The sequence below is a fragment of the Schistocerca nitens genome, chromosome 10 (genome assembly GCF_023898315.1).
Source record: "Schistocerca nitens isolate TAMUIC-IGC-003100 chromosome 10, iqSchNite1.1, whole genome shotgun sequence".
NCBI lineage: Eukaryota > Metazoa > Arthropoda > Insecta > Orthoptera > Acrididae > Schistocerca > Schistocerca nitens.
The window spans coordinates 133504433-133530496 of record NC_064623.1 but is presented as its reverse complement, the minus strand read 5'-3'; the positions used below and the strand labels follow the sequence as shown (position 1 = coordinate 133530496).

At 42.3% G+C, this 26064-nt stretch overlaps 1 protein-coding gene across 1 annotated transcript in view; it reads right to left on the bottom strand.

The window, feature by feature from the left end:
* Nucleotides 1-18817: 18817 nt before the first annotated feature.
* Nucleotides 18818-26064, bottom strand: part of LOC126210086 (BTB/POZ domain-containing protein 9) — a 148485-nt gene continuing 141238 nt past the window's right edge. The window contains exon 10 of the mRNA XM_049939212.1: nucleotides 18818-24368. Coding sequence (XP_049795169.1) covers nucleotides 23799-24368 — 570 coding nt within the window. The 3' untranslated portion in view covers nucleotides 18818-23798. The remainder of the gene's footprint in view (nucleotides 24369-26064) is intronic.

Genomic DNA, 26064 nt, shown 5'->3' with positions numbered 1-26064 from the left:
ACAGAAATTTGGTATGGTAAACAATGTTATAATGAATACTCATGGTAGTGGAAGCTTAAATGCACTAAGTACTGAAATAAGTATACGTGTGCCGCACGGACCCTCCCGTCCGAGGTTCGAGTCCTCTCTCGGGCATGGAAGTTAGTTTAAATTTTGTTTAAGTCCAGGGACTGATGACCTCAGTAGTTTTGTCCCTTAGGAATTCACACACATTTGAACAAGTATATGTGCTTTGGTTTGTAGCCTTGAGTGTAGCACTTTAAGATACTGTACATTTATGGCCATACCATAAAAGATTATTGATGAAATTTGCCAACAGCCGTGTAATTGAGATGTTATTTTATTTTATTTTAATTTTTTTTTTTACTACCAGTTTCGGCATTCCACTATGCCATCTTCAGGCCCCATATTTGAAGATTTGATTGCAATCAAATCTTCGGATGAGGCATGTGGCATATGGCTGTTGATTCATGACATCCAGGAATATATGGCACTGTATGACACTATCGTTTATTTTTTAGATATGCATACGGGGCCTGAAGATGGCACAGCGGATGCCAAAACTGGTAGTCAAAATAAAATAAAATAAAATAACATCCCAATTGCACGGCTGCTCGCGAATTTCATTGATAATTACTTTATCAGCTGGTGTCCACTGTCCATGATGGATTAAGAGAGAGACCTTAAAAGTGTTCCTCTAGTGTAATGTGAAGTAAAGTAGTCCCATCTCAAAATCCTGAAACAATAAACTCCATATTAGGGAAATGATCTAACTATTGAATTGCAGCCTGCTGAATCACTGGTAATTTCTTTTGGTATAGAGGTGACCATCTCACATACAAAAACATAAACTGTGGGGGTACTTATAATTAGCATCAATCATTATTCTATTTTGTAACTCAACTGTCAATACTGTGCCCAACTGAGGTAGTACAATATGACTATTAATTAAAAAAGTGTCACAAGAAATGTGCTGTGGACATTGATCTTTGTAGCTGATGGAAACAGATCACCTCCTACTCAGTAGAGTGGAATTGCAGAATAGTAACAGAAACATGAAATGATGGATATTAATGAAAATATTGATTTTATAACAATTTGGTAAAAATAGTGACCTCATCCATTGATTGATGTAACATGTCAGGCTGTAAATAGTAGCTAGTAAGTGTTTTATTTCATTTGTTCAATTACCAAAATCAGCATTATTTTTAATGACCAGAGGACAACAAGCTAGCTGGAATTATCCAAAACTTGCATGACAAATGAGGTCTTAATGTTATTGATTTAAAAGATTGAGGAACAATGTAAAAATTAATGAAGTAGTTGGCATTCTTTTTTCACTTGTGATTTTTACTTATGTCCAATAGATGAATACTCAAACAGGGGATACAGTGCGATTACAAATGTTGGTCTCAGACAGATTTCTCCCAGACATTTCATGAAACAAGTATCTGCACAAATTGTTGCTATTATTATGTTGTTTCACGTACTGAAAGCAATTAAACTGAACATCAGCCAATGAATGAGTGGCGTTACCTTACTTTTTACATCTAACGAGGAAATGAAGTATGTTGAAAAATGATCACAAGAACATGAAATATTACTTTCTGATTAGTCTGATGCAAAAATGCTATGTAAATTTCTGATTAACTGGTAATTAAAACACAATTGAGTGAGGCCTGGACAGGTATAAAACTACTATCTATGATTGTAAAACTAGCCCCAGATCCCTCATAAGTAATTTATGCTGAAATTATATTGGCACTGTTGTAGAAAAAATTACTTCCTCATGTTAAAACTCAAAAGAATTCCTGATGAACTGCAATGTAAAATAACACTGAGAGTATCAATCAGAAAAACTAATCAATATAATAGAGGGAAACATTCCACGTGGGAAAAATATATGTAAAAACAAAGATGATGTGACTTACCGAACGAAAGTGCTGGCAGGTCGATAGACACACAAACAAACACAAACACACACACAAAATTCAAGACATGTCTGCTTGTGTCTGTATATGTGTGGATGGATATGTGCGTGTGTGCGAGTGTATACCTGTCCTTTTTTCCCCCTAAGGTAAGTCTTGTCTGCTTGTGTCTGTATATGTGTGGATGGATATGTGCGTGTGTGCGAGTGTATACCTGTCCTTTTTTCCCCCTAAGGTAAGTCTTTCCGCTCCCGGGATTGGAATGACTCCTTACCCTCTCCCTTAAAACCCACATCCTTTCGTCTTTCCCTCTCCTTCCCCTCTTTCCTGATGAGGCAACAGTTTGTTGCGAAAGCTTGAATTTTGTGTGTGTGTTTGTGTTTGTTTGTGTGTCTATCGACCTGCCAGCGCTTTCGTTCGGTAAGTCACATCATCTTTGTTTTTACAGAAAAACTAATCAGTTTTATACCAACATGAACTTGTCTTTCACAACACACTTATTTAGTGTGTGCAACTGTTCTAATAATGGTAATGTGTCTTTTCATGTAATCCACCAAATGTGGATGTCTTCACAACCTCCTTGTATCGTGTCCTGAGTGGACTCCAGAAGGTAACCCATCCACAGATTCTCAAAACTTTTCCTGGGTTGTCCTGCACTCTGATGCTGGTTCCTGGGTCATCACACATCTCTAACTGCAGCCCTTCACCATCTGTCCATTGACGGTGACTATTGGCAAACCATTCACGTCAAAATTTCCTCTGAAAATTAAATACAATAAAGAATTCGGAGAGAGAGAGAGAGAGAGAGAGATTCAAGAATTAATGTGGAAAGTTCAGTCCTCTTTTCTCTCTCACTGAAGTAATGGCTTTACACAGATTGCATAAAGTGATGTTACAAGAACAGCATGTGGACTAGGCAGAAATCAAGGGCAGTTGCCTTCTATGATGGAAAGGTGATATCATGCTACAACAAATGTCTAAGTAGGAGTGGTGACTGTGTAGACAAGTAGTAGGAAGACGTAGCTAAATTTGCATATAAAATACTTCTAATTTTCCCTGTGTTTTCCATTTCATGACCAATTGGAGGATGGAAAAAATAGCCCTCATACATGCATCCTGTATTGTAAAACTTGTAAGAAAGAATCCCAGGAATAAAACTAAATGATCACACCATAATAAACATTCATCTATTCAGAGAAAATATTCCTTTTATACTAAAATCTGAAGATGATCTCCAGCTGTATCTGTAAGTATTAGAACAGACTGCAAAAAGAAGTAAGCTACAAGATGATGATGAAGAAGGAAGAGAAGAAATGTCAGGTACAAAAATTCACTGTGTTGGCTTTCTAAGGTATTAATTCAGTCACTTCCAACCTGTCAAATCAATGTTAGTTACCGGAAACACTCCACTGAACTAAAGTTACACTTTTACTATTTAGTGGTTCACATACATAATGATGAGGACAAAGATATATAAATTGAAAGGACAATGCTTCAAGCTTATAGATGGGACCATAACAAGATGAGTAAAGATAGTAGAACCAAAATTTATAAAATTACAGTGGTATCAGTTTTAGCATGTGGTACAGAGATGTGGGCCCCTTACACAGGGACCTGAACTACACTCAAAGAGCAGAAAAGAGATTTCTGATAACAGTCTGGAGTGTAATTGAATGAAATGTAGTTGAATCAAGTCATATGATGCTTGAGGGAATTAGATTATGAGATGAGACACTAGAAGTTCTTAGATGAGTTTTGCTGTTTGGACAGCAAAGTAACTGATGATGGCCAAAGTGGAAAGGATGTAAAATGCAGTGTGTTAGTAACAAGAAAAACTTTCATGCAGAAGTAAAATGTGTTAACATTGTATACAAATTTAATTGTTATGAACTCTTTTTCCGAAGGTATTTGTCTGGAGTGTAATCTTGAACAGATGTGAAATGTGCATGATAACCAGTTCAGATTGGAAAAGAATAGAAGCTTTTGAAATGTGGTGCTACAAATGAATGATGAAGATTAGGTAGGTAGATCAAATAACTAATGAAGAGGCGCTGAATCAAATCCAGGAGAAAAGAAATTTATGGCATAACATGACTTACAGACAGGATGAGTTGACAGTACACGTTCTGAGGCATCAAAAGTTGTTATTTTTGAAAATGGGAAGAGGGGTTGGGGTTGGAAGGAGGACTATGGAGTGTAAAAATTGTAGCTTTCCATCTAGAGGGACCAAGTCTTGAATGTACTAAAGGGATGTAGGTTTTAGTAGTAATATGGAGATGACGAAGCTCGCACAGAATACATAAGTGTGGAGAGCTGCAGCAAACCAGTCTTCATAATGAAGGTGACAACAAAGAAAAGTTGTAGGGTGCTCTAAATTGAATAGAATAAGCAATCAGGAGACAAGAACAAAATTAAATGTTATTTAAACCTCATACTACTAGGATTTTTTTTTCACTGAGTACCAATGGCACCATAAAGACCCCAAGTAAGTTAGACATGACATACTGGCAATATTTTAATGAACTGACATAAAAATATACATTATAATCATTTAACAGTCATCATTACATTTTCTTAACTTACATCCAAGAAACAAAAATAAATTTAGATTGGGGTCATATTGACTCCAGCGGTATTCAGTGAAAAAAATAGATTTCAGTGTGTTATAAACATGGGAAAAAAATCACTGGATGATACAACTGACCCAGAGGGAGAAAGTCATTTATTTTCAAAACAAGGGAGAGATATATTTCAAACGTGATTGTGGGATCATATTGATCCCATTGATACTAGGAGGGTTAAATTGGAACAAAAACAGAAGGAAATTTAAAAAAAAATTGAAAGGTCATATCAAAAGAATGGACAAGATTAAAAACACCCAAGTCTAATAAAATATAATTGGATAAATAAAAAAATCTACTCACCAAGCAGCGGCAGGGACAAGCACATATAAAAGTCAAGGAAATGTGCAATCTCATCAAACAATGGAAAATCCAGGATGGAATGTAACAATATTATGAAAAGGAAGTTGCTACACTCACTCTCTCTCTCTCTCTCTCTCTCTCTCTCTCTCTCTCTTAGGAGCTACGGATTGCACATTTCTTTAACTTTTGTATGTTTCTGTCCCTGTCCCCATGTGTTGATTAATTCTTTACGAATCCAATTATATTATAATTTCAAAACTAATAAAAGATATATGGACTTCTAGCATGAACAGACACTGGACGACTTTTTGACTACTTGTCACTGTCAAGCACTTGTAAAACCAACATGGAAAAGCACTACACTGAGTGTATGCAACACATGTAGAACTAACACTTTACACACCTCACATTAAGATAAAACATTACTGCACAAATTTCTTACAACCACATGGTAAGGCTGAATTGGCATTTTGTCTATACTGTGAAGCAGAGAAGAAGAAGAAGAAGAAGAAGAAGATGCTGATGATGATGTCTGCGATGTACGAGAGTTGATCAGAAAGAAATGCATCACTTTTTTTTCTCAGACGACAACAATGGTACGAATGCAAGTGCCTTATGAAGAAAGTAAACCACACAGAAGGTGAGCAGAAAATGAGATGAAACTTCAAGGGTTGAGATGGTATGTGATCTTATTTCAGCAACTATAAAACTGAGTCACATGTACAAAGAACTTGGCAGTATGAGGTCACTCATCAGCGTGATTTTGCACCCCTTTGGCACGGCAATTCAGTGGGAGGGGTGTCATAAAGCCAGTGCATCCTCTCCTGAGGCACTCTGTCCCACAGTTGCTGTAACTCATATTGACACAAGGACAGAGTTCTGACATCCAAGCTCATTCCGTGCACATTCCATCAAGAACTTTGTCTATCAGGGACAAATCTGGCGGTTGTGGCCACAGAAGTACCTCATCTTCACACAGGCAGTTCATAAAAATGTGCCATGTGTGGACGAGCATTGTGCTGTTGGAAAATGACACCACAATGTGAGCAAGCGCGCCTTACTCCGTGATGATGCTACATCAGTCATTATAGTGAACAGTTGAATTATGTTATAAGAAAAGAAAAAGTCACTTACTTACTTACTTACTCTCTTGAGAGTCTGATGGTGGGCTTACGAGCACTTTGAGAGATTTCTGGAACTGAATTTATTGTAAAAATACTTAATAGCTCTGAGTCATTGGGCTTATGAAATATTGTTTATTTATGTGAAAACTATTATGTGGTGTTCTGTTTGTGGATGTGAAAATATAGTGGGATTGATTTATAAGTATTTTGAGTGCACGGAATCATTTTGAGAGTAGAGAAAATTCCCCCAAACAGCATTATATCTTCGTAGAAGAAGTTGGGGAGATTGAAGCAGCTGGCTATCCTGAAAAGATCGGCAAAGCACCTCCGAGTGAAGGGGATGTGTGAGTCCTGCACACCAGCACCACAGAGCATCCTATAGTCACCGGAAACCGCCAGAATGTGGCGACCGTGACAGGACTCGAACCTGCAATCTTCGTCACGGAGTAAGGTGCGCTTGCTCCTAGTGTTGGGCATGTAGCTTCTGTGGTGAGTGCGGCAACCACTTGCCCGCGTCGATCAACCAGTCAGCAGTCTCTCGATACACGTCCACCCTGCGCACACAGAAAACCGGCACAAGGTAGACACTCTCCCATCTCTCAATCACGTATGTAAAATATCGGGTGTTCGAGAGGGTGGAAAGAACCAGAGTCGAAATTCTCAATGCACTACATCTCTCTCCCCTTAGCTCGAACACGCGATATTTTATACACATTCATTTACGTACATCAAGATCGTATTCACATAACACTAATTTACATTTCAATCAGTTAATATAACCTTTTTTCTAGCAATTGTGTATTTAATACATTGCTCTTCTTTTTTTAGTTTTGATATTATCTGAGCATCTCACCTAATGTTGAAGTTCGTACTTTTACATCTAGGGATCGCGTGGACAGCATTTCTAATTTTCAATAACAAACTCCAGGTCTCATAGACTTTTGATTACACCATTCTTTGGTATAACTCCCTGGAGTATTTTTTCTTTAGTTCCTAACGGTTTCATTCTCTACAGTAGTTTGGAGGAACTCTGGGCAAATGAAAATGTTCTTTTCGACACTTTTAAATTCACATAAAACATAACAATGTGAGTGGAATAGAGAATCCAAACTTACCAGAACAATCTCTACAAAATGTGTGACTTCAGTCATGATACTGTCCTTTTTCCTTTAGGCACAGTACCTATACCTCACCTACGGGTTGACCCTATGAATGCACTTCCTCCTTCCATTTCCATAGGTATGCCTCTTTAAATTCCTATTCTACTATGGTGCAGGTCAATCCCCTTCTTGGTGCCCCTGCCCACACAGTATAGGTCAGCCCTTCTTGGGCCTGCCTACCTGCCCTTTTCCATCCAAGAATTGCAGGGTGCACCTCCTTCCTGAGTAGGCTTCACAGTTCATTGCCCAGTATACCTCTTTATGTATACTACAACTCAAAGCTACTTGGAAATATTAAAATCCACCTCACTCTCCACTCATGCTTCTTAATATTTCGCTTCATATCCTAGAGTCCTCTATTATGTTTCCATTCCTACACTTCCAATGGATACCACACATATATATATGTAGATTTAAATATATAATATTCTTACTTATGCTGTACTTGTCCCACTATCCTAAAATTTGTCAGAATAGTTGTTAGACTGACATTCCTCGAATGATTATCAGAATCCATTCTCTTCTGGCTTCCTCTACTTAATTACTCACGCTTCCTTCTTAGTTGTATGTGATGCATATTCTATCGTACTTAATATATATTTTACACAAAATCATCCTCTGTTTTTTTTTATCCAAATATATTTCTGTACTCTTAGGTATATGATGTAACATGTTCATAAGGAACCACAATGTGTACCTCCTACTCCAATGTACACATACCAATGTAATACCGTCATAATAAACATGAATCCTCATAGTTGTTACATATATAAGCATATCCCTGTACATGCCTATATGCAATGTGGAACCATCACTGTAACTAACAATGTGCACAAAGACCGGAAAGGGCGCCCCTGGAATAACCAAGGACGACGTCATAAAATGTACTAAGGGGCACAACTCCCTACCATCTAACCAATGAAGATGATTTAAATACTTTCAGATACTTAGCTGGTCCAATTCTCCACTGTTTTTTGTTAATTTCTTATCTGTTGCCATTCGTCAATACCCCTACACACAGGTTTGTATGGAAAACTGGTGAAGACATTACGTACAAATACTAATTTAGGCAAAAATAAAACCTAAATATACGTGGCTGGTGTTTATATTATATTATGTATTATGTGTTATGTTATGTTTCCTCTAAATCTCTACCTCTTGTTAAACTAATATTTCTTAGTGACACCCAGAGACAAAATTAAAACCTCATTATTATTTGATTCGAGATCCTTGATGACTAGAGCGGAGTGTGCTGTCAACTCACATCTACATCGGGTATTAAGTGCTACGGATGTAAATGCGGATATACCTAATCGACAATCCACTGCAGGCAGTGCTTAAGACTATCACTGACTAGAGCGGAATATTTTATTGCTTAGATACACCGAAATATCTTTTATGTAACATTATTACACTGTTGACTAGAGCAGAGTGTGCGGTGACTTACATATTATGAGACATTACCATATGCTTCAGTCCTGATTCAGTATAACAACAAAATCCATTAAGATGATTATATAACGGGGAATCACAGTGTCTGTAAAACAAGCAAGACTTTGTATAATGGTGAGATAACTGATTTGCTGCAGATCTTGCTTGTCCACCACAAGACGAGTGTGCAGTAGTAACTAAACTATTCGACAGTATAAGAATTTGAGAATAGAATACAGGATAGTATAAGATTTGAAGAGAATTTGGTGCAGGAAAACGAATATGGAAGTAACACCAAACACAACTCGGGATCCGACGGTCGTCACTCCGCCCGTTAACTCAGAACGTTAACATCCCTGGGGTATATACAACTTTAGGTCTTTTACATTGTATTTTCCCTTTTCTGATCCAGTTACAGGATCTCCTAAAAATAGTGTCTTAGGATGAATTATTGTTTGTACTCGGAAAGGTCCATCATTCTTCCGAAAAAATTGTGTTTCCCTCTTCGCTCCCCATTGTAAATCTGTCATGACTTCACAAGTTAATACGACATTAAGAGAAGTCACCCTGTTACTCTATCCTGCATAAACCTGAATTCTTTACATAACTCATCGACATTTTTCTTAGTGTCATTGAGTTCATAAGAGAGAGTTGTAGACAAGTTGTCGGTGGTTACCCTCGTGGCAACTTTTCTGTCTATTATTTCCTCTATCTGTTCCTCCAGCGACTTATATTTAGGGTGTCTGAAGTTGCCAGTTTTTCCTTAAAATTTCTCTCTGTGTCATCAACTCGAGTATTGACGCCTGCAATTTCCAATTAAACAATAGGGATCATCTTATCCCGTCTTTCTATGCTGTCTTTTAAGTCATGTAACATTGCATACATTTTAAAATGATCCAAATTTTTTGACAAGTCCCATTTCTACAGTATTACATTTATCTTCAATGTCAAATTCTAATTTTTCGTTAAATCCTGAAAATGCTCATCTTGTCTTTGGTTGAACTGTAAATGGTTGTTCTGTGTGAGTATTCCTAGAACTTGTGAGTTCACTCTTTAAATTTAATTTCAAATTTTCTACCTTATTATTTAAAGCGTCAAATTTAGTCTTACAACAACAACAACAAACAAGATTAGCTGCTTGATTGTTCAAGGTTTCGCTTTGGTTACTTAAAATTTCACTCTGAGCATCTAACTTGGTGTCCAGTTGTGTATTTAGTGAATCTCTCTTAAGACTTCGATCACTTAGTTCTTGTCTTATAAAAGCTCTTTGATCACTTAGTTCTTGTCTTATAAAAGCACTTTGATCACTTAGTTCTTTTCTTAAAGCAGCATTTTGAGTATTTAAATCTGCTCTTTGAGCATCTAACTTAGCATTTAGTTCTTTTCTTAAAGCCATTGAATCTGCTCTCAGGGCTTTAAGGAAATTCACTACCTCAGACCAGTCTGGTGCCTCTTATAGCCATTGCTGGTTCTGAAGTTTCCCCTCTTTTTGAATGCTATCCATATCACTATTGTTTTTCGACCTAGTGAATATCTAAAACAACTTCCCCTCTAAATGTACCAGCTACAGTACTATAGTCTTTGACAGTTTCTTCTTCTTTTGTGTTTTAATTTCTGCTCGAACAATTATTGTTGTTTGCTCACCAGGCGTGGAGTTTTATGCTGCGTCGGCGAGCAGGAGTAGAATTGGCACCAGTGAATAGCACAGGCGCCGGCAGCATCGAATGTTGGTTGCAAGCGGACGCGAAGTAAGCAACGGTGAACAGCAGCCGTTACAGTCAGCAATGATGGTGGATTACTGCGTCAGCGGCTTCTTACTGCGTCGGTGGCTGGTTACTGCGTGTGAGAGAAATTCTTCCTCCTCACACCCAAATCTTCTCACCCAAAGTATTTTCTTCGCCTTCTTTTGTGTAGTATTTATTAAATCATTCACCCAATTCTACAGAACAATTTCTCAGTCTTGTTACTATTGGTTGCTATGGCAACTCCCAATATCTTCTTGTCTCAATTTACTTCAAAAATTCCTCCTTTTCGAGTCCTGTCATGGTCGCCCCGTTCTGGCAGTTTCTGGCTACTATAGGAAGCTGTGTGGTGCTGGTGTGCAAGACTCATATGTCCCCTTCATCATTGGATTTACTTGGAGGTGCTTTGCCGATCTTCTCAGTACAGCTGGCTGAGCCAATCTCCCCAACTTCTTCTCCGACGATATAATGCTGTTTGGAGGAATTTTCTCTCGATTATTCCGAGAGCTGCATAAGAAATTTCAACAATTTGCCGTCGTCTGAATTGGTCAGCGTGCCGACAGCAACGATGGTAAATATTTTCATTTGAAGATTTGGGCTACTGCACAAATCAAAACAGAAATGGATGAAATTCTTGTGGACTCTGCACCATCATTGAAAACAATGAATCTAAATGTGGTCAGACAAGCACACTGAAGATGAAGCACACTCCAGCTGTCAAATTGAGTCAACACACAGAAATCGTTCACAAAATCCGTAATGTGGTAATGCAAACCACTGAATAAAAATTCGTGAGATTGCCGAGTCTGTAGGCATTTTGAACGAGTGGGTGCATAATATCCTGCATGGGAATTGACTATGAAACTGTATGCAAGGGGGGCAGCGGGAGGGGGGGGAGGGCTGTGAATGGTCAGTCAGCCAATAACACAACCACTACAATTCGACACAATATCTGGCGATGTTTAATCGCAATCTGCAAGACTTTTTACACCAATTTGTTACTGTTGATAAAACTTGGATGCATCGTTTCATATCAGAGTCAAAATGGCATCCCAAAAAATGGACAAAGGCTGGTGAATGTGAACCAAAGAAGGAAAAGACGATTTTGTCAGCTGGTAAGATGATGGTCACTTCCTAAGGAATGCTCCTCCTAGATTACTTGGAAAAAGCAAAACTACAACTGGAACACATTATGCTGTATTTTTGGATCATTTGAAACTTGTGTTGGCTATTGGTTATTGTATAAGATGAGAGAGCCGTAGTTGATATCCGGAGTTTTGCTCTTCTGTTGGAAAACAAATTGTCCTTGTAATGTGTTACTACTTCTGTCATCATTCATGCCTTCTACAGCAAGCCACACACTATGCTTTTACTGAAAGACGGCGCTCTTTCGCTAGAATAATTCACCGTTCCACACATCAGTGATAACAATAGCAGAAGTGCATTAAATGGGCTTTGAATTGGTTCCTGATCCACCGTTAGTCTTGCCGGGAAAATCAAGTAAAGAAGTGACAGTTGCCATCAACGAGTATTTTGCAAATTTTGACACAACCTTTTTTCCAATGGGATGAAAAAGCTGGAGAATTGCTAGACCAAGTGTATACCCCTCATAGGAAACTGTGATGAGAAGTAAGGTGAGTTGTTTATCAAAGAAACATTTCTACCAAATTTACCAAAGCACCTTTGTGTAACCTACCAGGCCGTGTTGACACTAAAAATGACCACCACTAATGCAATCTAGTGCCTGTTCTCCCTGTTGCAGAGAATTGCATCTCCAATCGTTTATCGATCTCCCAATTATGTATGCATGAACATAGTTATGTTGGTATTTAACCACGTGTTCTGGGTGTTTCACTATTTTTGTTGGCAATGTATTTGGTTTGTTGATGGGCTGGGTCTTTTGAGTTTACTATAACAGGTACATCTTCTGATGATTCTGAAGCAAAACAAAATACAAGAGGATCTCTCATGAATGCCCATCCTTTCAGTAAAAGCATAGTGTGCGGCTTGCTGTAGCAAGCATGAATGATGACAGAAGTAGTAACACATTACAAGGACAATTTGTTTCACAACAGAAGAGCAAAATTCTTGATATCAACTACGGCTCTCTCAGCTTATACAATAACCAATTTGTGCCTGTTAGTGATTCAGAAGGATGTAGGTTGCAGTAGGTACTGGGAGATTAAGAAGCTTGCACAGGATAGAGTAGCATGGAGAGCTGCATCAAACCAGTCTCAGGACTGAAGACCACTACAACAAGTGGTGGATAAACCTGGCCGCAGGGTTTCCCAGTTCAGTAAGTTCGAGGCCCATACATAACTGAATGACATCGCACTATGGTAATGTTCCGTATTATTTCTCACACACAGTGTTGGTGAGGGCACGCTTTTTGCACTTTTATAATGTCTGATCCTGGATAATCATATCAGAGGAGTTCACATACGGTTTGCAAGACGACAATCCACATGAATGGCTTCCATTTACACTGTATAAAGTATATACAGTATAAATTTCCCACAAGTGTGAAAAAGTCTGCAGAAAGTACAGACAAAAACTCCTCGATGTTTTTGTTTGTCCAGTGGTTTAATACATAATTTACATCAAAGATTTTGTGTTTGTAAGAACAATCAAGAGAAACTGCCTGCGACCATAATGAAATAAACATGTTATTTCCAAAGTATTCTATTGCTTGGTGTACTACAGTAGTAACTTTTCGTCCATTTTGCAACCAATGTGCTTTGTTTACAGAAGGGAACTAAAAAATCTTTATACTGTGGTCATTTTCTGTATGATTTAGCTTCTTAGTCTAATAGTATAGCATTTCTCAGCTACTGAAAAGCAGCAATTGTTTCGAAAATACTGATTTGCGTGAAAAATGGTACACAACCTTTTGATTCCTTGAAGCACTAAATGTACACCTTTCAATTTTCGATACATATTGGAAACACCCTGTATAACTACATTACTATCAGAAGTTGGAGAATTGTTTCAATAATATCCTATTATGGATGACAGATTTTACTTTCAGCAACAAACGAAATACACAGAACCAAAATATTCCTGTTATTTACATCACATAGTTCTGTCACAGAAGAAAATTTTAACACAGTTCATTCTTATGGAGTGAATTTTGGAAGGAAGGAGAATTAATATCTAACATCCCATTAATGAGGTCATCAGAGAGAATTTCGACTCAACAGTTTTCAAAATAACCGTTTTGACCTTAGGTAGTCCCACGGAAAACATAGATCTATAATTACACTAATTCTCTGCAAAGCATAATTGTAGTCAGTTTCTGCACCCCATTCACATATATAGAGATGGAAAATTACCAATTTGCATGGCTTGTTAATTGGCCTAATCTCTTACCGTACATCAATGATCCCTCTGAGATATGACGGGGAGATATTTGCGTTGTCTTTCTGAAACACGTTCTCAAAATTTATCGAACAGGGTCTTCCAGCAACAATGTTGCCATCTTTTGTCCATAGATTTGCATATAAATTCTCTGAGCATCTGTTTCAAGTGGGCTGCACTATGCTGATATGATTGTATCTACACATGTCTGAATTTGTTCATAGTCATGTACTCAAACAAGGACACCAAATTCTGAAGCAATTTCTAAAAAGGGTGTCTTACTTACAGTTCTCTTACATGTATCACAATTTCCCAGAACCCTAACAATCGTAGCCTTTCAACAGCTAATATCAAGTGTTGGTATCATTCTGCTCTGCTATGAAGTATTTTCCACAGACTTAAATTATGAGAGGATCCAGAATATTGTCACTGATCTTAATTGGTCAGTATCTGATTCTTTCCATTAATTATGAGTATTATCTTGTATTCACCAATATGTGCACAGAGCTGCAATTCAGATGAATTTGTTGCTATCTGAACCCCTCTTGCCCTGAATGACCAATCATAACCAATGCACCAACACACAGTGTGTAGGGGGCACAGACAGAGTGGGGGGTGGGGTGCAGGGGGGAGGAGACAGATTGGGGTGGGGAGGAAACCGAGTTGGGGGGGAGAGAGTGTGGGGGGGGAGAGGGAGTGTGGGGGGGGAGAGGGAGTGTGGGGGGGAGAGGGAGTGTGGGGGGGAGAGGGAGTGTGGGGGGGAGAGGGAGTGTGGGGGGGAGAGGGAGTGTGGGGGGGAGAGGGAGTGTGGGGGGGAGAGGGAGTGTGGGGGGGAGAGGGAGTGTGGGGGGGAGAGGGAGTGTGGGGGGGAGAGGGAGTGTGGGGGGGAGAGGGAGTGTGGGGGGGAGAGGGAGTGTGGGGGGGAGAGGGAGTGTGGGGGGGAGAGGGAGTGTGGGGGGGGAGAGGGAGTGTGGGGGGGGAGAGGGAGTGTGGGGGGGAGAGGGAGTGTGGGGGGAGAGAGGGAGTGTGGGGGGGGAGAGGGAGTGTGGGGGGAGAGAGGGAGTGTGGGGGGAGAGAGGGAGTGTGGGGGGAGAGAGGGAGTGTGGGGGGAGAGAGGGAGTGTGGGGGGAGAGAGGGAGTGTGGGGGGAGAGAGGGAGTGTGGGGGGAGAGAGGGAGTGTGGGGGGAGAGAGGGAGTGTGGGGGGAGAGAGGGAGTGTGGGGGGAGAGAGGGAGTGTGGGGGGAGAGAGGGAGTGGGGGGGGGAGAGAGGGAGTGGGGGGGGAGAGAGAGAGTGTGGGGGGGGAGAGAGAGTGTGGGGGGGGGAGAGAGTGTGGGGGGGGGAGAGAGTGTGGGGGGGGAGAGAGAGTGTGGGGGGGGAGAGAGAGAGTGTGTGGGGGGGGAGAGAGAGAGTGTGTGGGGGGGAGAGAGAGAGTGTGTGGGGGGGAGAGAGAGAGTGTGGGGGGGGGAGAGAGAGAGTGTGGGGGGGGGAGAGAGAGAGTGTGGGGGGGAGAGAGAGAGTGTGGGGGGGAGAGAGAGAGAGTGTGGGGGGGGAGAGAGAGAGTGTGGGGGGGGGAGAGAGAGAGTGTGGGGGGGAGAGAGAGAGAGTGTGGGGGGGAGAGAGAGAGAGTGTGGGGGGGAGAGAGAGAGTGTGGGGGGGAGAGAGAGAGAGTGTGGGGGGGAGAGAGAGAGAGTGTGGGGGGGAGAGAGAGAGAGTGTGGGGGGGAGAGAGAGAGTGTGGGGGGGAGAGAGAGAGTGTGGGGGGGGGGAGAGAGAGAGTGTGGGGGGGAGAGAGAGAGTGTGGGGGGGGAGAGAGAGAGTGTGGGGGGAGAGAGAGAGAGTGTGGGGGGAGAGAGAGAGTGTGGGGGGAGAGAGAGTGTGTGGGGGGGGAGAGAGAGAGAGAGAGTGTGGGGGAGAGAGAGAGTGTGGGGGAGAGAGAGAGAGAGAGTGTGGGGGAGAGAGAGAGAGAGAGTGTGGGGGAGAGAGAGAGAGAGTGTGGGGGAGAGAGAGAGAGAGTGTGGGGGAGAGAGAGTGGGGGGGGAGAGAGAGAGAGAGAGAGTGTGGGGGAGAGAGAGAGAGAGTGTGGGGGAGAGAGAGAGAGAGTGTGGGGGAGAGAGAGAGAGTGTGTGGGGGAGAGAGAGTGGGCGGGAGAGAGAGAGAGAGAGAGAGAGAGAGAGAGAGAGAGAGAGTGGGGGGGAGAGAGAGAGAGAGAGAGTGGGGGTGGGGGTGAGAGAGAGAGAGAGAGTGTGGGGGGAGAGAGAGAGAGAGAGAGAGTGGGGGTGGGAGAGAGAGAGAGAGAGTGTGGGGGGAGAGAGAGTGTGGGGGGAGAGAGAGTGTGGGAGGGAGAGAGAGTGTGGGAGGGAGAGAGAGTGTGGGAGGGAGAGAGTGTGGGGGGGAGAGAGTGTGGGGGAGAGAGTGTGGGGGGGAAGAGAGAGTGTGGGGGGGGAAGAGAGAGTGAGTGTGTGTGTGTGGGGGGGGGGGGGTAGAGAGAGAGTGTGTGGGGGGGGGTGTAGAGAGAGAGTGTGTGTGGGGGGGGTAGAGAGAGAGTGTGTGTGTGGGGGGGGGGTAGAGAGAGCGGGCAGTGGGGGGGTAGAGAGAGCGGGCGGTGGGGGGGGGTAGAGAGAGCGGGCGGTGGGGGGGGTAGAGAGAGCGGGCGGTGGGGGGGTAGAGAGAGCGGGCAGTGGGGGGGGGGGGGTAGGGAGAGCGGGCGGTGTGGGGGGGGGGGGGGTAGAGAGAGCGGGCGGTGGGGGGTAGAGAGAGCGGGCAGTGGGGGGGGGGGGGTTAGAAAGCGGGCGGTGGGGGGGGGTAGAGAGAGCGGGCGGTGGGGGGGGGGCGTAGAGAGAGCGGGCGGTGGGGGAGGGGGTAGAGAGCGGGCGGTGGGGGAGGGGGTAGAGAGCGGGCGGTGGGGGAGGGGGTAGAGAGAGCGGGCGGTGGGGGGGGTAGAGAGAGCGGGCGGTGGGGGGGGTAGAGAGAGCGGGCGGTGGGGGGGTAGAGAGAGCGGGCGGTGGGGGGGTAGAGAGAGCGGGCGGTGGGGGGGTAAGGAGAGCGGGCGGTGGGGGGGGGGTAGAGAGAGCGGGCGGTGGGGGGGTAGTGAGAGCGGGCGGTGGGGGGTAGTGAGAGCGGGCAGTGGGGGGGGTAGTGAGAGCGGGCAGTGGGGGGGGTAGTGAGAGCGGGCGGGGGGGGGGTAGAGAGAGCGGGCGGGGGGGTAGAGAGAGCGGGCGGGAGGGGGGTAGAGAGAGCGAGCAGTGGGGGGGTAGAGATCGGGCGGGGGGGGTAGAGAGAGCGGGCGGGGGGTAGAGAGAGCGGGCGGGGGGGTAGAGAGAGCGGGCGGGGGGGGGGTGTAGAGAGAGCGGGCGGGGGGGTAGAGAGAGCGGGCGGGGGGGTAGAGAGAGCGGGCGGAGGGGGGTAGAGAGAGCGGGCGGGGGGGGGCGGTAGAGAGAGCGGGCGGGCGGGGGGCGGTAGAGAGAGCGGGCGGGGGGGGGCGGTAGAGAGAGCGGGCGGGGAGGTAGGGAGAGGGAGAGGGAGGGAGAGAGAGAGAGAGAGAGAGAGAGAGAGAGAGAGAGAGAGTGGGCGGGGAGGTGTAGAGAGAGAGAGAGAGAGAGAGAGAGAGAGTGGGCGGGGAGGTGTAGAGAGAGAGAGAGAGAGAGAGAGAGAGAGAGAGAGAGAGAGAGAGAGTGGGCGGGGAGGTAGAGAGAGAGAGAGAGAGAGAGAGAGAGAGAGAGAGTGGGCGGGGAGGTAGAGAGAGAGAGAGAGAGAGAGAGAGAGAGAGAGAGAGAGAGTGGGCGGGGAGGTAGAGAGAGAGAGAGAGAGAGAGAGAGAGAGTGGGCGGGGAGGTAGAGAGAGAGAGAGAGTGGGCGGGGAGGTAGAGAGAGAGAGAGAGAGAGAGTGGGCGGGGAGGTAGAGAGAGAGAGTGGGCGGGGAGGTATTGAGTGGGGGAGGTAGAGAGTGGGGGTTATAGGGTTGGAGGGGCTAGATAGTGGGGGGGGCTACAGAGTGGGGGGGGCTACAGAGTGGGGGGGGCTACAGAGTGGGGGGGGGGGCTACAGAGTGGGGGGGGGGCTACAGAGTGGGGGGGGCTACAGAGTGGGGGGGGGCTACAGAGTGGGGGGGGGCTACAGAGTGGGGGGGCTACAGAGTGGGGGGGGGCTACAGAGTGGGGGGGGGCTACAGAGTGGGGGGGGGCTACAGAGTGGGGGGGGCTACAGAGTGGGGGGGGGCTACAGAGTGGGGGGGGCTACAGAGTGGGGGGGGGGCTACAGAGTGGGGGGGGCTACAGAGTGGGGGGGCTAAGTGATGGGGGGCTACAGTGATGGGGGGCTACAGTGATGGGGGGGCTACAGTGATGGGGGGCTACAGTGATGGGGGGCTACAGTGATGGGGGGGTAGAGAGTGGGGGGGTAGAGAGTGGGGGGGTAGAGAGTGGGGGGGTAGAGAGTGGGGGGGTAGAGTGGGTGTGGGGTGGAGAGTGGGGGGTGGAGAGTGGGGGGTAGGGAGTGGGGGGGGGTAGTGGTGGGAGGTCAGAGAGAAAATAACCACACAATTGCAACATCTAAATGTAAGATATTTTATTTATGTGATGATACAAAATAATTATTTACATTATTAAAGCTGTAATATATATGTTACATGAAACCAAAATAGCGCATTGCAAAAAAAGTGAAATTGTTATTGCAGATTATATTTAACCAAACTGCTATTTTGATTAAAATTTTATAATTGTATGCCTTACATCAATAGTGTGTTATATGATTACAAAGAATGGCATCAAAATGTCTACTGTATTTCTGTTCTAAGTCTAGACAAGATAGTAGCAACAGTAATCAGCAAAACGAAGAATTTTATGAACATTTTTGCAATAAATTACACTTGAAATGCACTGAAACAAGACTCGTGTAACTGGGTGTTAACACTTTTGCTCCATCACACGAGTACAAGTCCTGGATACAGTTGTGAATGTTTTAGTGTCTGGTTTCAGTTCCGATATGGTGATCAGGAAAATAACTGAACCCCAGAAATATATTTTTTGTCAGTTGCTAATCAAACCCAGAAATCCAGTGATGACTTCATGGACTTCCATTAAAGCATTTGATACTGGGAACACCAGTGGAACTGGAATATCCGTCAATAGTTAACTACCAAAATAGTGTGGACAGATGTGGACAGATAATCATTATTGGTGACCATTGGAAATCAAGAAAAAGCAGACTAGAAATTTCACCATGCACGTTAATTTTGTAAAAAGTTAGTCAAGATGGAGATTTCCATTGATAAACTGAAGTAATCCTATTAACGAGTGCATATTGCCCACTCCACGGTGCTTTGTTATTTGTATTGAAGGGAAATGAACAAAATACAAAGTCAAGAAAAATGTGCCAAAGAGAAATCTTTATATGATAGTGCACAATACTTAACTGGAAGTTTTTCCTCAGCACAGTGCTTAGCAAAACAGTTTTCTGGATTACAATGTAGAACTTTTCACAATTACACATTTTCACACACATGAAACAAGTCTGTTTTCATGATATTTAAGTAAGCTAGGTGGTTTCACAATACTAATCCAGAGATTTCACCACGAATGACCATTTTAATATATGCATCCAAGTACACTACAAATTGTTCTGAGAAACTTTCAAAAAATCTAGTTAAGTCTTGTGTTAGAGCATTATAGAAAATTCTGCAGAGCCCTAGTGATCCATTCTGCTATTAACTAAGACACTACCTCCTACTGCATCTACAACAGAAATGAATTTGACACAACATATGTCAATTTTGAAAAGCAATTACTCTGCAAATGCTTATTCCAAGACTGTCTAATTATTATAGCACAACTGTCCTACAAGGCTAAGCTGAATTTAAGATCGATATTATGAGGTGAAGATGATCTAATTAGAGGCAGGAACATTGTGGCACTTTTTAATGCCCAAAAGAGTTCATTGTACTTTTACCATAAGTAGCCAAATTGCTCCCTAGGTCATGTCTGCCATGTGCATAGAGGCATGTACATACCTTACTGATCATCATGCAACATACAAATTTTCATCTCCTGCACTTTACAATTCTCTACTTACAGAGAAAAATAAATAGGTACAATTCAAATTTTCTTTATAAATCAACACATAGGATACTTTGCTTTATAAACTGTCTATGGAAAATTGGACTGAATGTCAAAAACTGTTTTGTCTAAAAGCTTTTGAGCAGTTTTCAGTAAGACACTGAATATACACTGACTTCTTTCAAAAGTCGTAGAGCCTAAAGTTACAGTATTCCTGCAGACAAAATTACATTCTGCTAGTATACATTATTAAAATCCAGAAACTACTCCATTCTTCAGTTGCTGAAAATTTAGGAAGAAAGAAAAAAAAAAAAACTCTATAAACACCAGAACTCATAAATGAAACAAAAGTCAGTACCTTCAAACATCCTTCATTAACCGTCACAGCCTATCACCAAATTATCCCTCAACTACCTCTCAAAGGAACATGATCACATTTGATTGACTACACCACAAGCCATAAAGTATCTGAGGTTACACATGCTCAACACTAAATATAATCCATTAAACTTACACACTAAACACACTGACTTAACTGCAAGTAAAATTGATCCAATTGCAATCAACAACCATTTTAAGTTGTATACTTATAAAATCATTTTTGTACAGTGCATAACTTTGCAAACAACTCCACAGCAAACACCAGACTACTGGAATATTGCTCTCACTAACACATCAAGATGTGGTTTCTATGTAATTGTATTGGGCTTACAACAGACAGAAAAATTTTATTCCAAAAAATTTATTTGTAGTTATACCCGTATCACATCATCTGCAGGAAAGACATTGCCATTTTCCAAGTGTTCCCTCAATAACAAGGTTAACATCTCTGGAAGTTTTTTTGGGATGGTACTGATTGCCTGTAGTTTTAATATATCACCCAGTGACATAAAACATACATTAACTTTCTTAGAATCTTGTAATTCTGTGTATTTCATATCCTAGATGAATCACACTTTAATCAATTACCGACAATTCTCCTAGTCATTTCACAGGTATATTTATAAGTATGTATTCACAAACTGTGAAAGAGTGGATGGAGACAAACCTCAAAGCATTCACTGACAATTCACAACAGTCAGACGGACCACAGCCACAAGGAAACATGAGGAAATGATTCTCAATATAATAAATATGATTTCATTGTGAAGTTACACAAGGAAGTTCTTCATACTGAAATTCTGCCACACTGTTTGCAAATAAAGGACAACCAAGAAAGTTAAGATCTATACAATGAATCTCAACATTTCAACTCCCACACTAAATTATCTTGAGGCTCTTAAAAGAGAGGCTCTTAGACTATTCATGAACAGTATATTACACTACATTGCAACAAACACGAAAACTGTTTTTTTTTGTCATGTTGTGTTCGACCATACAAATACACAGGCAAGAAAGCTACCAAACAGCATATCTGCACAGCTAATATTGAGCACTGTATGCACTTTACTTATATCTTTGTATGTAACAACATTAATTTTTTTTTGTATTACATACATAGTCAATTAATAAACTTATTCATTGTGGTAACTTTATATTATAGCCAGAAGCACCATATTTTATGGAGCACTATCAATTTACAAACAAAGTAAGTGACATCTAATGTTTTTTTTATCTTTTAATGCGAATTATTCAATATATCTTATCAAGTTTTTATTTACCATCTTTTTAAAATTTAAATACCAATTTATACATTTACTTATTTTCAATATGTATATATATGTGAGCACTGAATTTATATTTTCTCAAAAATTATATATCCTTGTATCTTAATAAATTATAATCTCTAACACTTGCTTAAATATCTTCTTCATGCTCGGGTGGTATACAATATAAAACTTGTACTTGTTTCCAACAATGAAACCCCCTAATGGCAGTAAGTTAAAACTATTCACAAGCAATTAAAATCTAAATAAACAACAACTTCTCCAAAATTTATATATATGTATATGTATAAACAACCAATGGTCATGTAAAAATCTAAACAAAATGGAAACCCACGAACGTGGGAAAATTTCCACTCCAATGGTACAAACACACTCAGTAGACACAATCTTCATCTAATGGACAAAAACCCCAACTAAATATTAAAGTCACAGAGGCTGCTTTATCCACATATCACAAGACAAAACTATCAATAGCTAAGGTTCATATTTATTTTGCAAGAGATCAATGATGGAAAGTTATAGCAACGGAGGAGGAAAAACTGGCAACAAACAAGGTGTTCTATCAATGGCCAACCTTAATAGAAACTCCCCATCAAAGCATTCTCCATTTGTTTCTCTGTGTTTTTGGCTACACATCATGGAAAAGCCAGAAATGTCAAGTCACAGGGCTCAACACTGCTTTTCTGAAGAGAATGTAACATTTTCTATCATCTTCATTATCAACAATTTAAAAGTTAGCTCTGTATTTCATTATGCTGGTAAAAGTGGGTTGCAATTTATATGTTAATGAATAAAATATTAGCAATATAAATAAATATGCATACGTAACTTCATCAAACCCAGTCCATAGCTGGTATCAAAATAAGGGTATGAAATGGGCACTTTCTATCAATAGCAGCCATTTGCTGATGCTGTTTGTGTGTACAGTGAAAACAGCCACAGATACTGGCTTAGAAGGATAAAATAGAAACAAACGCAAAGCAGACAATGAAACAGAAAATTTCCATACACATTTAGATGGAGAGTTGAAGGAAGACAAAGAAAGGAAAAATAATAATGATTTTGGTCTCTGTTTTGTTTCTCATGTTTGCTCATTACTCAGCTCATAAATCCCAGGTACACAAGATTCAATCATTTCTATGATTGCCTTTTCTCTGTTTCTTCTTAAGACAGTCACAATTACTGAACAGTACTAAGACAATCCCACACACTCTCTCTTCAATGTACCGTCATTATTGCACAAAGGCATCACTGCCTGTGACCAGATGAAATCAATCTACCCACTTTTTCTTTATTGCAGTCTCATTTTTATTTTGGCAATTTACTTTTTACTTGTTTACCTAACACTATGATTGACAAGCTCTTCTCATTGCTCCTCCTAAATTTTCTTCACTTAACTGTCTTCTTGAGGCCTGACTTTTTATCGAAGTAGCCATTTGCTTTAGTGAAACCTCAAAGTCTGAAGTTGAACTACTAGTGCCCCGAATGAAAGTTCAGTGTCTTAACCATTGAGCACCGCAGGATGTGCAAGTGCAGTTTCTCATTACATTCCAGTCACTTAACATTAAAACATCTTTTGATAAATTGGAACACAGTATGTTTCGATTTGTGACATATATTTCAGTGTGTGTGTGTGTGTGTGTGTGTGTGTGTGTGTGTGTGTGTGTGAACGTGCGCACGCACGCACGCGCGCGCGCGCAGAAAGAAAATAGAAAGAGGAGAGAGAGAATGAAGATGAAAAGCAAAACAGGAAATACAGGAGATGTCCTCAACACAAGTGCACCCCTGTCATTCTGGAGTTTGAGATATCTGCCCTTCCTTTTTAGCATCCCTCGAACTACTCTCTCCTCACAAAGGAATCAACTATTAGTTCTGAAAACTGGGTTAGTGTTGCATATTTTTACATGTGCCTGTTAGCAGTACTGGTTTTTCACCCCCTGAATGTGCGTAACAGGACAGTATTTCTGTCTCAAAATTTTACAGGAAGTAATAAATACAAGAGGTGTATCTGAGGCACCAGTAAACTGCAGTCTTTTTCTCAACTTTACTAGAGAGAGAGAGAGAGAGAGAGAGAGAGAGAGAGACCATTTGCATATGCTTGGATGATTAAGTACAATGTGAAATATATGTTCAGTAAGGTGTACTTGCAAAATAATATCTTTAACATGTCAACAATAGCAGAGTAAAAAAAGGATTGTGGAATGAAAACAATTATCAAAAGGCAACAGAAAGTACACACAACAGCATAACACAAACATAACTCAGGCAAAACACTATTTGTGCAGCAGTTAGGTGATGTGACATCACAAACACGCAGGATAATGACTCAGATGAACTCCCCACCGGTGGGCTACGAGGGCGCCCAGAGGAACACAAGGGCACCACAGTAGCTGCAGCAGGAAGGTGGAGGGGGAGATCACGGCGATCCGCCACCTTCTCGGGGCAGCCGCGCCTCTTCAACTTCTTCTCCTTCCCCTTCAGCCCTCGTGCCGTCAGCAACATCCGGCAGAGAGGATGACGTGGCTGGTGACAGCGAGGGGGGTGGGGGCGGACTGGCGGCAGGGAAGCTCTCCGAGGCAGGTGCAGCAGAAGGACCGGGCCCCACTGCCAGGTAGCAGAGACGGCGACGCACGTGCTCCTCACGCGAACCTCTCTGCTGACACTGGTGGCTGGGATTGTCGTGCAGGCGCTGCAGGTCCTTTTCCAGTTCCTGCTGCTGTTGCTGCTGCTGGCGCTGCTGCTGCTCACGGTCCTCCCACTGCTGCTGCCGCTGCTCCTCTTGCCGATCGTCGTCATCATCCTGCTGCCTCTGCGCCTGGAGTTTACTGCTGTTGCCACCACTGGTGCTGCCACCAGCAGGAGTCGGTGGAGTGGGCAGGACCTTCGGTGCGGATGGTGGGCTGTGGCCCAAGCTGTTGCCAGTGGAGGGAGGAGGCGAGTCTTCAGAAATCTGCGCAGGGCATTCCAGGTGCACACAGTGGAATACCTGGAAAAGAGTGTTCATGTCCAATTCATTGGAGAATCAAAATAACAATCTATACAGTGGGCGGAAGCCAGTTCTTCACCACCAAAGAATGCGAAGATAATATCATTCCAGAATAGCATCAGAGTTTTGGCATGCGAAAGGAACTGAGGAACAGTCGATGAGTGTACCGCTGGTCCACAGTGTCCAACGGGCACAATATTTCTGGCAGTAAACCCGTGGACTGTTCGAGCAAGAAATATGCCGGGAGAAACTGAAGAATCACATAATAACTGAGGAAAATTGTTTTAATCTTCTAAATTATCTGGATGCTAAAATTTGAAACACAATTTGAAAAAGAAAGAAATGAACTGTCATCTGGACAACGCACCTACCCACAAAAGTGTCTGAACATTGGGAAAAATTGACAGACTTGTACTAAAAAGTGTTAGAACTTCAGCCCAGTTGTCCAGATTTAGTTCCCTCAGACTTCCACCTCTTCCCAAAAGTCAATGTCTGCCTTGGCAGTCAGCATACTTTGCCCAACTGACAAGTGATTGCAACTGTAGGTGGATATTTTGCTGAACTTCCGGGGGAACACTACAGGGATTGAATGTCACTGGAATAGCATAGGATGAGGTGTATTAATGTTAAGGCAAATAAGATTTCTGTAAACATGAATATTCATTTTCACTATGAAGCCAAGGACATTTCAGACCAGTTTTGTATATCTGATCTGACAGCAGATAGGCAACCCATTCAAATGTTTATGACGGGACAGCACATCTACGTGTAGCATCACATGGAGTTCCTCCCAGATGGATCTTGGAAGATCACAATCCTTGGCAAAAGGCTGTGTGTATGGGGCTTGCCCTAAACACCTAATGTACAAGCAAATATCATCACTGTCAACCGTATCCAATATCTTCAGGCTGAAGCTCACACTGATCCACACACACACACACACACACACACACACACACACACACACACACACTGCAGAGAGAGTTAATGTGGAAGTGATCAGAGCGTCTAACAAGGAGACTGCACTCACTCATTATCACTGACCAAATTATTGGTATATGCTTGGGCATCAATGAAAATGACAGAACTGGGAATTCCCACTGGCAAACTGTTGAGCATTTTTGGCACTGTTCGGGCAAGGCATGAGCCATTTATACTAGCTTAGTTTCCAGGCAGCGGTCGACTCAGTAGAAGGAGTGCAGAACAATAACAACCCAAGAATCATGGGGTCGAGTCCCTTTGGAGAAACTTCCTGTTTTCCTTTTATTTTTATCTTCAATTTTTGTTACACACATTGCTAGTAAATCCAAATAATGCTCAATATATTTCATTTATTAATACTTTCATATGAGGCATGAAAAGAAAAGGTGATGGAAAATCTGGGATTGCAAATAAATTTTCAGAAAGGAATTTTACGGCACACATGAGGACTTCGTATATAAAATTAAATGTTTTTGAGAACTTTATATATAAAGTTAGGTACTTTTATTATTTTGCAGTTGATGATACACACATGCTGGAGATGACATTCACGGTGAACTTGCAGGAAGCCGTCATTATCCTGGCATCTTGCACACATTATAAATATTACATTTTTACAATTACATGGGTGGTTTAGAATTTCTACAGTGCAGAAAAACAAGCTTGGTTTACAACCAATAAAGTTCGTCTATCATTGTACACTTTGGCAGCAAAC